At 39.4% G+C, this 14,622-nt stretch overlaps 1 protein-coding gene across 1 annotated transcript in view; it reads right to left on the bottom strand.

Annotated features, from left to right (window-relative positions):
• The window catches only part of ACO1 (aconitase 1), a 35,499-nt gene extending 20,877 nt beyond the window's left edge, over nucleotides 1-14,622 (bottom strand). The window contains exons 1-3 of the mRNA XM_008634531.2: nucleotides 14,534-14,622; nucleotides 3,357-3,477; nucleotides 1,417-1,585 (exon numbers count right to left, since the gene is read on the bottom strand). Coding sequence (XP_008632753.1) covers nucleotides 1,417-1,585; nucleotides 3,357-3,453 — 266 coding nt within the window. The 5' untranslated portion in view covers nucleotides 3,454-3,477; nucleotides 14,534-14,622. The remainder of the gene's footprint in view (nucleotides 1-1,416; nucleotides 1,586-3,356; nucleotides 3,478-14,533) is intronic.

The raw sequence follows: 14,622 nt of genomic DNA, 5'->3' as shown, positions 1-14,622 counted from the left end.
ATTCTATGTTATGCTACCAAGGGGAATTTGAGGCAGTGGGGTAGGAGGAATGTAGCAGAAGAGTTATTTTGCCATGCTTATGAATGTTTGCTTATGAATGTGCAATTGATATGGAATGGATACGATATCCTTCTACCACCTTAGAACAACTCAGGATAATTACAGAATAATCCTAACTACGAAATTAAATAATTCTAAACCAGGACAATCTGAATGTAATTGTTGTATGGCTTTTGGAAAGTTGCCAAAGCTGCCCTTCTGAAAAGGGTCCTCAGAGGCCTGTCCAAGAGCTCATTTTTCAGGAATGCAGTTGCTCTGCAGACTTATACACACATTTTTAAAACTCAGTAGAAGTAGGGGGCAAGAAAGAAGAACAGCAAGAGAAGGAACAATGTTAGCTTGAAAATTCAGCTGCCTCTCTGCAGTTTTTCAAAACATTAACAACAGCCAGTGGATGAAAAATAGCTAGGAAATCAGTACTTCTTTCATTCGAGGTTTTGCCAATTTTTTCCATTGTCTTTAAAAGTAGAGCTGTACTGGGTCTCTAGCACTTGGACAACCTTTGTGAAAATGCAAAACAGAGGACATGACAGCTAAGACACTTTACTGGTGAGGAAGAAAATCAACTGGCAACGTAGCAGCACTGGATGTACTAAAACGTTTTATAAAGACACAGGACAAAGATAAAAAGAACAGTGAGTGGACTTGCAAGACAAATGCTGTATTAAAACAGTTAGATGCTATTGTTCCACCTGAAGATTGACTTTCCACAGGAACAGGAACTATTACATGATTACTACAGACACCTGAGGACTCACTGCAATAACAAGGCCCAATTTTCAGAGTCCATTAGGAAGGAATCTCAATTTGCATTTCTGGGAAAAATATGTCCATTTTTTCAATAGCAGAGAAATCTTTAAGAATATATTTATACTAATACTGGTTTAGAAGACAAAGTAATGATGTGGGTTATAAATGAGAACTGAAATAGGTAAAACACTGAAAGCAAGAGCCCCTGGGGAACAAAACCAAAACCAAACAAACCCAAACAAAAACCCAAACCAAACAAACAACAAAAAAAGGAGAGACTAGACAATACCACCCCTTCAAAGAATAACTTCTAAACCCCAAACTTCCTAATTTGGATGCAATTTATCAATCACATTTTCTTTCCCTGTTTTGAAGTTTTATGAAGATATTTCCTTCTCCATCCCAGAAGAGTTTCTTTCAATGCTCTTATTCTGAGTGTTTGGCTCTTCAAGTGTTGTCTGTAGCATGACATCCAGAAAAGTTGAAAAAGGCTTTTGTTAATATATCACTGCTATCCTTCCCCTTAGCTCACCCCTCCACCTCAAGCTGAGCATTGCTGCACTCTCAAAAGCCCCTCTTCCTTGCTTTAGAGAGCATCAGACTCACGTGAAGTCTTGCAGAATAACTCTTGCAGGCTTAAATGGCACTTCAACACTCTTGTGTTGCATCACTTTCCAGTTGAGAATATTCTCAACATCTCCTTTCTTCACTAGGAACTCATCACAGTTACGGATTGCTGCTTCCAGGAGGATTCGAATGGAAAATGGCAGGCGAGCTGCATGGGTAAGAGGCAAGAAACAAACTCAGTTTTTACCTTAGAGCATATGTCAGCAAGCGCAGAGTTCCATGCCTGGGGCAGACAGGTCCTCAAGTGCTGCCCCCATACTCTCACAAGGCTTTATCCCAAATTATCAAAGCCCCTTTTCCAGCCTCCAGCTTTGCCAGGAAGCCAATGCTAACTGACCTGTTCCACTTGATGCTTTGAGCAGGTTTATTATCTTAGCTCCTGTGACACAGTAGACATCTTTGCTGAGGGACTTTTCCACAGCTTTCCCATCCTCCATAGCAAGGCTACCCTGAAAACATGCTGTGCTCACCTTGTTTTTCTGCAGTTTGCTCTCACTCTTGTCACTGAACACAGACATACAAATGTACTAGAAAAACAGTTTTCTACTAATATGTTGGAAGACACAGCTTTAGTGGCTTATGCAGTCTCTTCATCTCAAGAGATTGAAAATGAAACTGAATGAAAGTCAGACTGTGCATCTAATAATCTTCTTTCACTTCAAATTAGAAATATTTAAAGAAGACGACACAAAATACTATTGAAGCAGTCCTGACAGGTCTACTAGAAGCAATGGGTGTGAAGAAAAAAACCCAAATATGTCTCAGTCCTTCCTCCACTTTAATAACAGTTGTTTGATTGCCTGTCAGAATATATAAATTTTAAAATTTTTTGAGAAGTTTGTTCCAACTGTCTACACAGGGTTGCCCCTCAAGACATAAAAGTCACTTAATCACAGTGAGATCTCATTAGTGGTATTGTAAAAAAAAAGCCCATCTATTTTTCAGGACATAGTAATTCAGAATAATTTGGGTTGGTTGTTGTTGGGGGTTTTGTTCTGGGGGATTTTGATTGTTTGGGGGTTTTGGGGGTAATTGTTACTGTTGTTTTGGGTTTTTTTAGAATCTTCTGCCCTTCCCTGGTAAGCTACTCTCTTTTCATGCTGGATAGGGAGAATTGGCATCCTTTTTTCTTTAAAGAATCTGGAGGTTATCACTCTTGGAATCCTGGAATGGATCAACTGGTAACACCGTATGTGTATTTGTCTATTCCTCAAGACTCTTCTCTGCTTTTCACCCACGAAGACTGACATTAATTGACTTTTCACTTATCAGAGCCTGTAAGGGATATGTGCTGCCAACATTCATACGCGCTACCAACATTCAGAGAGAATGTTCCTCCTCTTGTTCCCTCAATTCTCCTTAAACACTGGTTTACGTTTTGAAACACCAACACCACCCACCATAGGCAATTCTAAGCTATAGATACTCACTTTCTAAGTCAATGGCACAGACACTAAGATTTTTACCAGTATCACTGAAAGATTTGGGAAATGTCAGAGGAACTAGGAAAATGCCTCCTCAGAAAGAATTCTCTAGCCACTACTGTTTTTAAAGCTGAAAAATATTTCTGATTGGTTCAATCATACATATATCAGTGCTAGAGCCTTTCCAGCCTTTCAAGATAGCTTAGCAGTTTATAAGAAAACTTGTACTCTTGGTTTTGCCTAGCTCTACTCACCCGCTCAGGAAAAATAAGACTGCTGTGTGCACAGTATGCTGAGAAAATACTACTGTGATCTTGCCAATATTTCTGTAGCTTTAAATTTCAAGAATTAAATTTTGCTAAAATGTGATTTTCAAGATCCCTCTTTTGAATTCACAGTTCTCTCCAGAGACCAAGTATCATCCAATGTGTCAAAGTCTGTTCAGGTTCTGTTCATCAATATTAACAAAATTCTTCCCTTATGTTGTCAACATACCGTATCTCACATCTTCCAATTTGCCCAGATTAAAGAATTTCTTCAGAGGCTGTTTCGGGTCCAGTGGCTCCACAATCCGTACAAAAGGGTTGCTCATGGTTGTTGAAGACACCTAGTGTCCCTAAAACAAAAGAAAAATCAAAGATATTTTCATGACATCTGTCCTGTATACGAAGTACATGTTCCCACAGTCTACAATGTATCTGTCCCACACACAAAGGCCTGTACCAGAGAAAAAGGTACTGCCAGTAATTCCCTTTTCACCACAAATCTAATTGTAACACATCCTCAGAGATAAAAGGTCTGAAGGAGTATTGTGAAACACAAGAGTATTGCGAAAAATATGGATACACCACATGGTTTAGAATCATAGACTCTTAAAAGTCGGAAACAACCTCCAAGATCATCGAGTCCAGCTGTTAACTGAGCACCACCATATCCACCACTAAACCATGTCCTCAAGTGCCACATCCACACACCTTTTGATGATGCATCTATCACTTCCCTGGGCAGCCTATTCCAGTGACTGGAATAAATTTTTCCTACTATCAAATATAAACCTCCCCTGGTGCAGCTTGAGAACATGTCCCCTCATCCTGTCGCGAGCTGCCTGGGAGAAGAGACTGACCCCACCTGGCTACAGCCTCCTTTCCGGGAGCTGTACAGAGTGATAAGGTCTCCCCTGAGCCTCTGAAAGGAGGCTCCAGGGTAAACAATCCCAGCTCCCTCAGCCACTCCTCACAGAACCTGTGCTCCAGCTACTTCACCATCTTGGCTGCCCTTCTCTGGACACAATCTCAGTAAGGAAGTTCAATGTCTTCATTATTCTCTTCTTTATGCTGTCTCTAGACAGCCATTTGTGCCTCTGTGATTCATGAACCACCATGACAACACAGTCCCACTTCTTAAGTGTGTTGTGGTTTAATCCCAGGCAGCAACTAAGCACCCCACAGCCACTCCCTCACTCCTTTCTCGTGGGATCAGGAAGACAATCAGAGCAGCAAATTTGAAAAAACTCATGGGTTGAGATGGTTTGATAGTTAAAGCTAAACCTGGACCTGCAAGCAAAGCAAAACAAGGAATTCATCCACCTCTTCCATGGGTAGGCAGGTGTTCAGCCATCTCCAGGACAGCAATGCCCCATCATGCCTCACAGTGACTTGGGAATACAAACACCATAACTCTAAACACCTCCCTCTTCCTTCTCCTCACAGCTCTATATGCTGAGCATAATGCCATATGCTGTGGGATATCCCTTGGGTCAGCTGTCCCAGCTGTGTCTCCTCCCAGCTCCTTGCATACCCCCAAGCCTCCTCACTGGTGGGGTGGGTGAGGAGCCTTGGCTCCGTGTAAGCCCTGCTCAGCAGTAATGAAAATATCCCTGTGTTATCAACCCTGTTTCCAGCACAAATCAAAACCACAGGCCCCATACTAGCTATTAGGAACAAAATTCACTGTATTCCACCAAAACCAGCAGAAGTGGCACTGATCTAAAGCTAAACAGATAGACATTTGCATTCAAAATTAAAAACAATTATCCAAACCAGAAAACGCTATTGTTTTGAGACAGAAAGTATTATAGACTAAGATTACAAATGCTACCAGAGACAAAAAGAACCCTCCTAATTTCAGAAAGATTTGTTAGAAATCTTTCTAACACCAAAGAGAAAAGAAATTTACATAGGCTCTATTTGAAACACCATTTTAGTCTGAGATATTTTCTTTTTTTGTTGTTGCTTATTGATTTACTGGGTTTTGTGGTGTAATGGTTTGCTGGATAAAGCATTCCTCTGGGACCTAGGACTTTTAGGGTTCACATACAGAAGTTAAGGGACCCTGAGATATTCCCCATATCAAGGCCAGCTAGCGAGAGGGGCCTAAATTCCAGAACACCAACATCTCTTAATAAATTCCACTACAGAAAATAAATTAAAATCATACTGTAGAAGTATCTATCTCCAGAAAAGGTTAACTGTATGCAAACTACCTAAGGAACACTTCCTAGGCCACACTGAAGACCTGAACTCTGCCCAAATCTCTCGTGGAAGAATTGGCTTAGGCCAACACATGCCAAGGATCAAGCTAACAATTTAACAGTGAGAACAATTCTCTTGCAGTGCCTGGCAACATTCCCAGTCACGATTAAAATTTCTTTAGAAGAGAGATAATCACAGGCCTCATTTTCAGATCTGTTAATGTTTTCCCAGAGCACTGTTCCTGTCTTCATTCAAGTAACATTATTTTCTCTTGCTCCAGTTTTGCAAACAAGAAAACTCACAACAAAGCATGAGATACACATGACAGGCCTTGGAAACTAATGCAAAGGGATGCACAAAGTCCAGTATTTGTTAAACACAGACAAAGGCCAAAGAATTCATCAATTTATCTCACCTGCCAGTTTCATTGAACATTCAGGAAATACTACTACGTGGAATACATTTATGGGGGATTTTTAAAGTACTCCAGTATTTTCAAAATTTAAAGTTCATGTATATTGAAGACAGCAAAGGGGAAATAGCAGAAATGGTGACAAAAGAAGGTCCAGGGTATAAAGCAGCAAAATAGCATAAAAGACAGAAAAATGTCCAGAATTCTTTCAAAGAAAAAAAAAAATGGATATTTCTAGATAAAAAGCTGAATGCCCAGGGAAGATAGAAGGCTGGCAAATGAACAGACTGCAAGCACACACACGTATCACCTCTCACATTCCCATCAACAAGTTATTTTCTGAAACTCCTCTTCCCATCTTTGCACATACTCATCCTGTACACAAGCCCCTAAAGTTTTAGGTGTAATCATCTTTAAACACCATGAACTACTAGATACTCCCCTAAGCAAACTCTGTGCTTCTATGACTGAGCATGATCAAAACAAATTTCTTCCTTCCTCTTCTTGCCAGCTACCCTCCTGTTGAGATTCACTTTTTTGCATTCCATTGTGAGAACTTTATTTTATGCATAACCATTTCTCATGGGAAAGTCTAAGAGTAGCTGTACATAGAAAATATTCGGATATCCCCTGACAGATAAAGCAGATCATTAATTTGATATGACCATGCATCCACTGTACTCAGTTCACATATTCTCATCCAAGTATAAATTGCAGCTCGAATGTTTTCCATCTAAGTCCATGTCTTGGCAAATCACAGCAGCAATTCAAGATGTTATGACACATTATCTACATATTAACATTACTTTACCAGACATCACCCTCTTCCCTGAACAGAAGTTTTTTAGTTCACAGTATGAGATGCTTCAGTACTAGTCTCCTCTCATCGGTGAGTTACACAAATAAGCCAAACTGTGGGCTGACCAAGGCCTAATCACAAGTTATTTACATCTGCCTGGTCACACTGATACGAAGAACTCTGTTACAAACCTAGAAGCCATTCAGAAATACCTGAAAAGAGGTAAAATCTCTAGAAAAGAGTAAGAACTAGCAGCTTTGCTATAGCAAATTTCACAGAGCCAAGAAAGCCCTCAGTCATACCAACTACTATTTCCACATAGTAAATTATAAACTGAGTGGCCACAGCACAGAACTCTAAACTAGTAATTTGCCAAAAAGATGTCTGGGGGCAATGCTCTGCACACTGAGTATACCAAAATTTTTTAAGTAATCCTTGTGATAGATACAGGTTAACTTTTTGATTAACGTGACACAGGTTAACTTGTGATTGCAGCACAGAATATTTATTCATGTTTTCCAGGCACTGAACGTAAATACGCAACACGGGGGAGCAGACATCTGTCTGCCTGGAACTGGTGCTGCACGCAGGGTCACACGCGTTGACCATGGCCACATCAATACCTGCTCAGACATACCAAAACAAGCACTTGATCAACCTAACAACTTTAGAACTGTTTGTGTGGAGATTATGTAAGAAATTGTGGATTATTCAAACCTAATAATGCAGAATAGGATTTAAAAAGGAGCATCTTATTACTGACACAGACCCAGAGAATATTATGAGTTGGAAGGGACCCACAAGGATCACCAGGTCCAAGTGAATGGCCCATATGGGGCTCTAACCCACAACCTTGGCATTTTTAGCACCATGCTCTGACCAAGGGAGCTAATCTCAGGGTACTGGAACCTTCTTAAAGGGTTGCATGACTTGTATGAAGTGTACCAGACAAACAATAGCTTTATTTTAGCCCCTCCTTAGTGTCTACTATTAAAATTCTGAGAACATCCACAAGTTGGCCGACACTTATGCTGATCATCTTTAAATCTGAACTCTGTAACAATCAATACTGCTTTCCACTCCCCTTGTTACATCAATGCAGTAGCTTATCGCTGTGCCACCACACTCAATCTCTTGTTAGAATACACCTCAATTCACCCAGACTGCACATCAGCTCACCACAGAAAGTCTGATTTCTACTTTTTCTCTCTCCCCCAGAGAAGTAGAAGTGCAGAAAGATTATAACCATGAATACCAGGTGGGGCAAATTTATCTGGACAAGGCCATAACTTTCCAAATATAAAAAAAGAAAGCTGTTTTTTTGCAAATGCAACATCTTGCCCTTTAGAATAGAGAATGAACCCTTGGCCACAATAGCTGTCTCTTGCTGTTTGTAGCCCTATATATGACACAGGACAGTTCAAATTTCTCTGGAAACACAAGTTTTACATTGTGATGCTCTAAAAAAGCTTTTGAACAAACAAAATCTTAGTACAACAACATTCCTCACTTCATCTATATTGAGTGTGCCAGCAAACTCAGCTTTTACCATGAGATCTCAGATGTTAACTAGCACCAAAAGATCACTGCAAAGATGCCTACAGGCTGTAGTGTCTGTGGGGATCACTGTGGTGTCCTGAAGGCCATGCCTTTAGATGATCACAACATAAGAAACATGCACAAGTCCAAGGGGACAGAAGGAAAAACGTGTCTGTCCATCCTCTTTCCTCGCCTTCTCTTATTAGTTAATCAACTAAGTCAGATACATTCAAAGAATATTAAAGTCTCATGTGGATCTCCACAAAAAGGATTTAAGTAAGTAACTTAGAATCTTAAAACCTTTTATTTCTTTAAAAAAAGAACATTCACAGGAGACTTCAACGTATGTTGCACGTATGCCTTCAAATCTTCACCCGTTATAACTTTTCTGAGTATCTAACATAAACACAGTACTAGCCACATCACAACAACATTGACTGGAAAAGGACTTCGCTCAGTTTAAAGTACATTCTTGACTGACAGTGACTCCTTGACTATACTTCAGGTCCCTTTAAAAGCAGTTGAGTAACTTGGAACAACGACAACAAATAAATTTTATTGAAATTAATGGAATTGAGAAAACATCATAATATATCTCATAATTTTTCATTTGCAGAAATTATCTCATGAAGATGATAGAGAGGAAAAACTGTATTTAGTTTCTTGCTATACCTGAGAAAAAGTCTGAAAACTGTTCTAGACATCACTTTATAACATACTATTCTACTCTCTTTAGAGTTGACAGTGAAATAGAATAGAGCTAGTCAGACTAAAAGCAGCAATCTCTTTCACATCACAAATAAAAGAGATTATTTTTAAATAGCACAGCTGCACTTACACTCATTGGTTGTAAACAGATCCATACTATCAACACTATTTATTGGTTTGAGGTTTTTTAGGGATATCAGAGTATCCCACTCATTTCTCACCATCCAGAAAAAGAGAAAACTGTAGCATGCAGAATACTTTTCTGCTAAAATACATGCTGACAGTAAATCATGCTCTTTCTGTAGTACATGACACAAATGTTTACAAAAGACTCATGATTAGTAATAATCAAATTTATTAAAGAAGTACCTGAGGACAAACCAAGGACACAGACTATTTTGTTTGACCTGCAGAAAGGAAAAAAGGCCCTGGATGAGACAATTTCTGTCTAAGCTTCAGGCCATAAAGTAGGAACAGAACAGCCATGGTTATTCAGCATTTTAGTACAGATATATATTTAATGCCACTTGGAGGAAGGGAACATGTTTCCACAATTGCTTTTTCTATTCTGTCTTTCGTTTCTTAGCTGCTGTCTTTCCAATTATGAAAGGGTGCCTACATTATTAATGTTAAGAGGTTAATTTTAGACATCTCTTCATAAAACTAAACACGTAGTATCTTAACTAAAACAGATTTCAAGTAGTAAATTTCTTTTCCCTGAAATGTGGGTAAATTCTTGGCCACCACTGGGAAGCACACACTCAGCAAAGAAGCAGTTTAATTTTAACATTTTACCAGACTCTAGAAATGCTAAAAAATATTACACTCAGGCAAAGCAAAGATGCTATTTTATCAGTCATCAAGAAAAAGGGGAGGGCTCAGACTTGCTGGTACTTGCAGAAAATTTGTGAAGAAACATGACAAAGTATGTTTCTGTGATGAAACTTCCAACTGAAAACTAGGAAAATAAGAGGTGAGCTGGCAGGACCATGATAAAAGTCCTTGCCTGGTGATAAGGCAGGACGTAGGCAACATTCATGGTCTTTCTTCAAAAAATACAACTTTTTCCATCCATGCTGAATCTGATCTTACCACTTTCCATTGCAATTATTGCTCCTACTCCCACAAGTTACTTCCCTTGGTTTCGTCCACTCAAATGACTGCCATTGTATGTACCTGTACTTAGCTGCCAAGTTTGCAACAAGCACCTCCAAATGGCAAAAGCAAGCAATTTAAAAAAATCTAACAGGAGCTGCAGCAGAGGGGCAGGCTACTGAGTTATAAATTTTTCTTCACAATATTGAGCATGCACTTCATGACATTACTAGCAGTTACGTATAGCTGAACAGCACTTCTTTAATTATGGGCTATTGCTCAATTCCCCTGAGCCTCTAAAACTTACACAGCTCTTCTCATGGTTTCACATTCTACTCAGCAGTGGGCCTTCATTAGAAATGTTGATGACTGCTTCCAGTTTACCTAAGTTATAGATGGCATAGCCACGAATAAAGATGTCTAAGCAGGTCCATCAGGTAGGAACTTCCACCATACTGGAATTGCAGCATGTTCTGTGTATGCCTACCTTGCCTGAAGACCAAGGAAGGAGAATACCCATGCAAAGCATGTTGACAGAAGTTTGCATTTTTGATATGGAAAGGCAACCTCTTCAGTATCAGTCAGATGTTTAAAATTTGCTAAGTAAATCCATCCATAATTCAAGCCAGTTTAGAAGGAAAATCCTAAAAAATACATTTTTTTAGTTTAAATATCCAAGTTGCCTAAGAAAAATGTTTTTGTTACCCTGGGTAAATGGATGGACAGATAGAGATGAACAGACACATGGCAACACAACAACAAAAAACCTCACCTACCCATCAAAAAATGGCAAAAACCCAACCAACCAACCAACCAGAAAAAAAACCCCTCAAGCCCAGACATGCCCCCAGCATTTGGACAGCCTTCAACACCAGAAGTAGAACAAGCAGTGTCTTGTTTTATAAAAATATAAAATGCTATAATTACTTTTGGATGTACAAAGAACAGATGAGTGCAATTACTGTTGCAATAAACACAGGTTTCTTGTTTTGATTTAAAGAAGCTCTTATTATTTAACCCTTACTCTACCTGTGGCAGATAAGGCCACTATGTAACAAACATACACTGTTGCATTGCTGCTAACAGCTAGGAGATTTTAGGGTTAAAGAGACTGGAGAAAGAATCTTTGTGCTTCTTTAGTACACAGAAAAGTCCATCATTACATACAGATCCTTAAAGAGAAGTCCACTAACAATTTGATGACTGAGCAACTCTTCTGATGGTATAAACTACACCAGTATTCCACACTGGAAAAAATGTAGTAATACAAAATTGAGGGGTTTTTAAACAATGTCTAGGCAAAGTTTCAGGGACCCCATTTCAACTTTAATGCTCAAGAGGAACACTGTACTAGAACAAACAGAGCTTTAGATTGCAGATTTTCCTACCTTCTCCTGCTGGCAGAAATCTTTGACTGCAATGCTAAAATACTTATTTATTCAGATCCAGAATGTGCTAAAATACCAATGCACTGGACAGGCTACTAATTGCATATTCCTATAATCTCTGTATTTAACAGACTGTCGTAAGTATTCTGACCATTTCACTTTGTTAGCAATGCTGTATTGCACATATTGGAACTGAAAGTTTAGGTCAGAGATCAAGTTTGTGAAATCAAACATTTAGGTCCTAAAGTAACTCCAGCTCCAAATGAGGTGAAAGTTTAGATGCATGCCCAGTTCCAAGATGAAGATACTAAACTCCCTCAAGTCATCCCTCCAGAAAGCCAAATGCTACCTCCTCCCTCACTTCAACACAGTTATTGTGCACTTACAGCTTGGAGGGACTGTCAAAACACTTCTCTCGTATAGATTTCGCCAGCTTCTGGTAACCCCGGCAAGCACACATACAGAGTGCGCTCTTGTGCGCTCTCGGACGGCCTCTGAAATGCGATCTAGTCTTAAGAAAATCCAGATCATAATTAAGCAGGTGTAAACATTAAGGGAATGCTTTGTCAGCACACTGACCACTGAGTGTCCCAGTTAAAAGTAGAGACTAATTTTCCTTTTTTTGCTACAGGAGAATGAGCAGTGTTATGCCTGAGAATAAAGGGAAGCTTATCTGGAGACTATGAAACACTGAAAAATGAAGTGTTGAAATTTTTTTCCCACCTCATGAAAGAGCAACTCTGAACTTTAACCTACTTCCTACCTCTATACAAACTTGCTGCTTTTTTACTCTATGCTTGTACTCCTAGACTGTTCATTAACAAATATGCAGCTTGGACCAGTTTTAACAAAGAACTAGCTTTCAGTGTTAGAAAAAAACCAAAACCAACATGGAAGTGCTGCAAGAAGTGTGGAATACAGAGAGTGTGCACAAAGATTTGGTCTGAAATTTTCGTTCAATTTCAGAAGGCAGGATTAAAAGACATCTCGGTATTGGTCTGTTAGTTTCAAAAGGCTCCTGTGAAGGCTGAAGAAACTCAGCAGAGGTGCATGGGAAAGGCAAACAAAATGAGAGTATTGTGAATCAGCTCTGTACTCACGCCATTACTATTAAACGAGCTCTATAAACTTCTCTCTCTGCACCTCTAAAACTCCTTTTCTACAACTTGAAATCTGAACTGTTTCAGAGCTACCAGAGATATGTAGGTAGAAGGATTCCTTTCAGAATGAAGAACTCATGAGAGGATTACTACTGTTGTGAAATAATCTGACACTGTGGGGGGAACATCCTAACTTTTTACACCATTTCAAGACAAATCCTGAATTTGTAGTCTTGAAATAAGGATAATTTTCTCACACCAATAACTGCCACCTATAATCTCAGCAGCTATTCAACTACTCATGTAGATTAATCCAGCTTTCAAACACCCACAGCTTCAGTCTGTAAGCAGAACAAGTGTGTGTCTGATACGATTTCATGAACTTGAACTAGCTGTTAGCAGAGTTTACTGGCCAAGCTCCCTGGGGAGGCAAATCAAGTTCTACCAAACATTTTTAAATCAACTTTTTCATAACAGCTTTCACACAGAAAGGGTAGGCAAAAAAACCCACCAAACAACCGAAATTAACACCTGCTTTCACAAGCATCTGGAATTCTGATCCTACAGCTGTGAGAAATCCCAATTCTTACAAAGAAGTGCCAAATACCTAGAGGAAATCTTCTGAATTAACCAATCCCTAAGGCAGCACTGAAGGCAAAAATCCTGAAAAAAATTTATCTCCTTTTCACACAAACAGAGCAGAATGGAAATTAAGACTCCTCTCTACTGTCTCTATATTTCAAGACACAAAGGGACCACTCTTCAGTTCATATCTTTCTGCTTAGCTTAAGTGGATTGCTACTCCAAGGAGGGACCTAAGTTCCAGCTCTTACACGGTAAAATTCTGCAGTGAGAGTCTATCCTGGAAAACACTACGAAAGAGATTTGCTCCATTTCTTACTATGCAAATATTATTTCTTTTCTAATTTTCTGCATTTGTTGTTTTGGCTCTTCCACCATTACTATAAAAACTTCACCAAATAGTATCAAAGTCGGAGTGTCTCATCCTCTGGCCAAAGACAACCAGAGAGAAACAAAGCTGCTAAATTACAAACGTGATATGACAAAAACCTGCACTTTGAAAGCCCTATGGTCTTTTCAATTCAGCGATAGTCTACAGAGATACTCTGTAAAGCACTGCTAAGTGATCAGACTTCTTTTTATGTGGAAAGCTCCTCCAAGAATCTCCTCTATAAAGTCTGAGGCGAGTAAAGTATTGATAATTTTCCTAATAACTCTTCACACACACCATAGATCCTGGAAGGCACAAGACTCAGCTGCACTTCCTACTCTATGCCCATTACACTCCTCTTACTTTCTTTGAAGCAGTAACAATCCCCAGAAGTTTATTAGGACATTCTGATGAAGTACAATTGCTTTTAAGCAAAGCATTACTAAATAAACATTCCAGTGTTAATATTTCTCTAGGGTGGTCTTCCTTTACTTCAGTTTTGTGAATTGATAAAACCAGTCTGAACAATAGCAACAGCACAGAGTGCTCAGAGATATTAATTCAATTCCAGTTGTTTGGAGAGAGAATCCTCTGGTTTAGACCAAGTTTCCTGATGATACTAAAAAATAATGAAGTCCAGACCTCTTCGTCTTCCTCTTTATCCCCCTCCACCCACCTTCACTAGCTTTAGAGCTGGAAACCAAATATCAAAGTACAACTTCGAGTTAAAAAATAAATGGGAACTGTGGTGGTATTATGAAACATGGAAACGTGCTGAGCATAAGCAGATAAGCAGGGACCAATCCAAACATATACCTGATCCAGATACTGAAACTGGGCATCTCCACAGCCACCGTCCTAAATCAAGGTAAATTAGAAGGCAATTATCTGCATCTGTGCTACAACCTCCACGACTGTTACAGAACACCTGCACCTGCTATCTATGCCATGAACGTGAAACAGATTATTTTGTCACCCAAAATTATTAAAACCTGACACTTTATAGGCATCACCTTCCAATTCTTTTCTTCCATCCTTTCCTTGTCCCACTTATGTTGCAGATCTACTGACGTTTTTTTGCAGCACAGAGAAGTTGCTGTGTGCTATATGTACACCTTGCACTATCCTCTACTATTTAGATATTACTGAAATACCAATAGACAAGGCTCGAGTAGTTCCAGGAGGAAAATTAATGTTAAAAGCTTCACCTAGATGAGGACAGGGCAGCTTAACTTCTCTTCCACGCCCGGTCTTCTCGAGCTAAATCCATTCCTCTTTCTCCGCTCTGCAAAAGCCG

The sequence above is a fragment of the Corvus brachyrhynchos genome, unplaced genomic scaffold (assembly GCF_000691975.1).
Source record: "Corvus brachyrhynchos isolate BGI_N302 unplaced genomic scaffold, ASM69197v1 scaffold22, whole genome shotgun sequence".
NCBI lineage: Eukaryota > Metazoa > Chordata > Aves > Passeriformes > Corvidae > Corvus > Corvus brachyrhynchos.
Note: the sequence above shows the minus strand (reverse complement) of the source record. Positions and strands in the feature narration are given on the sequence as shown.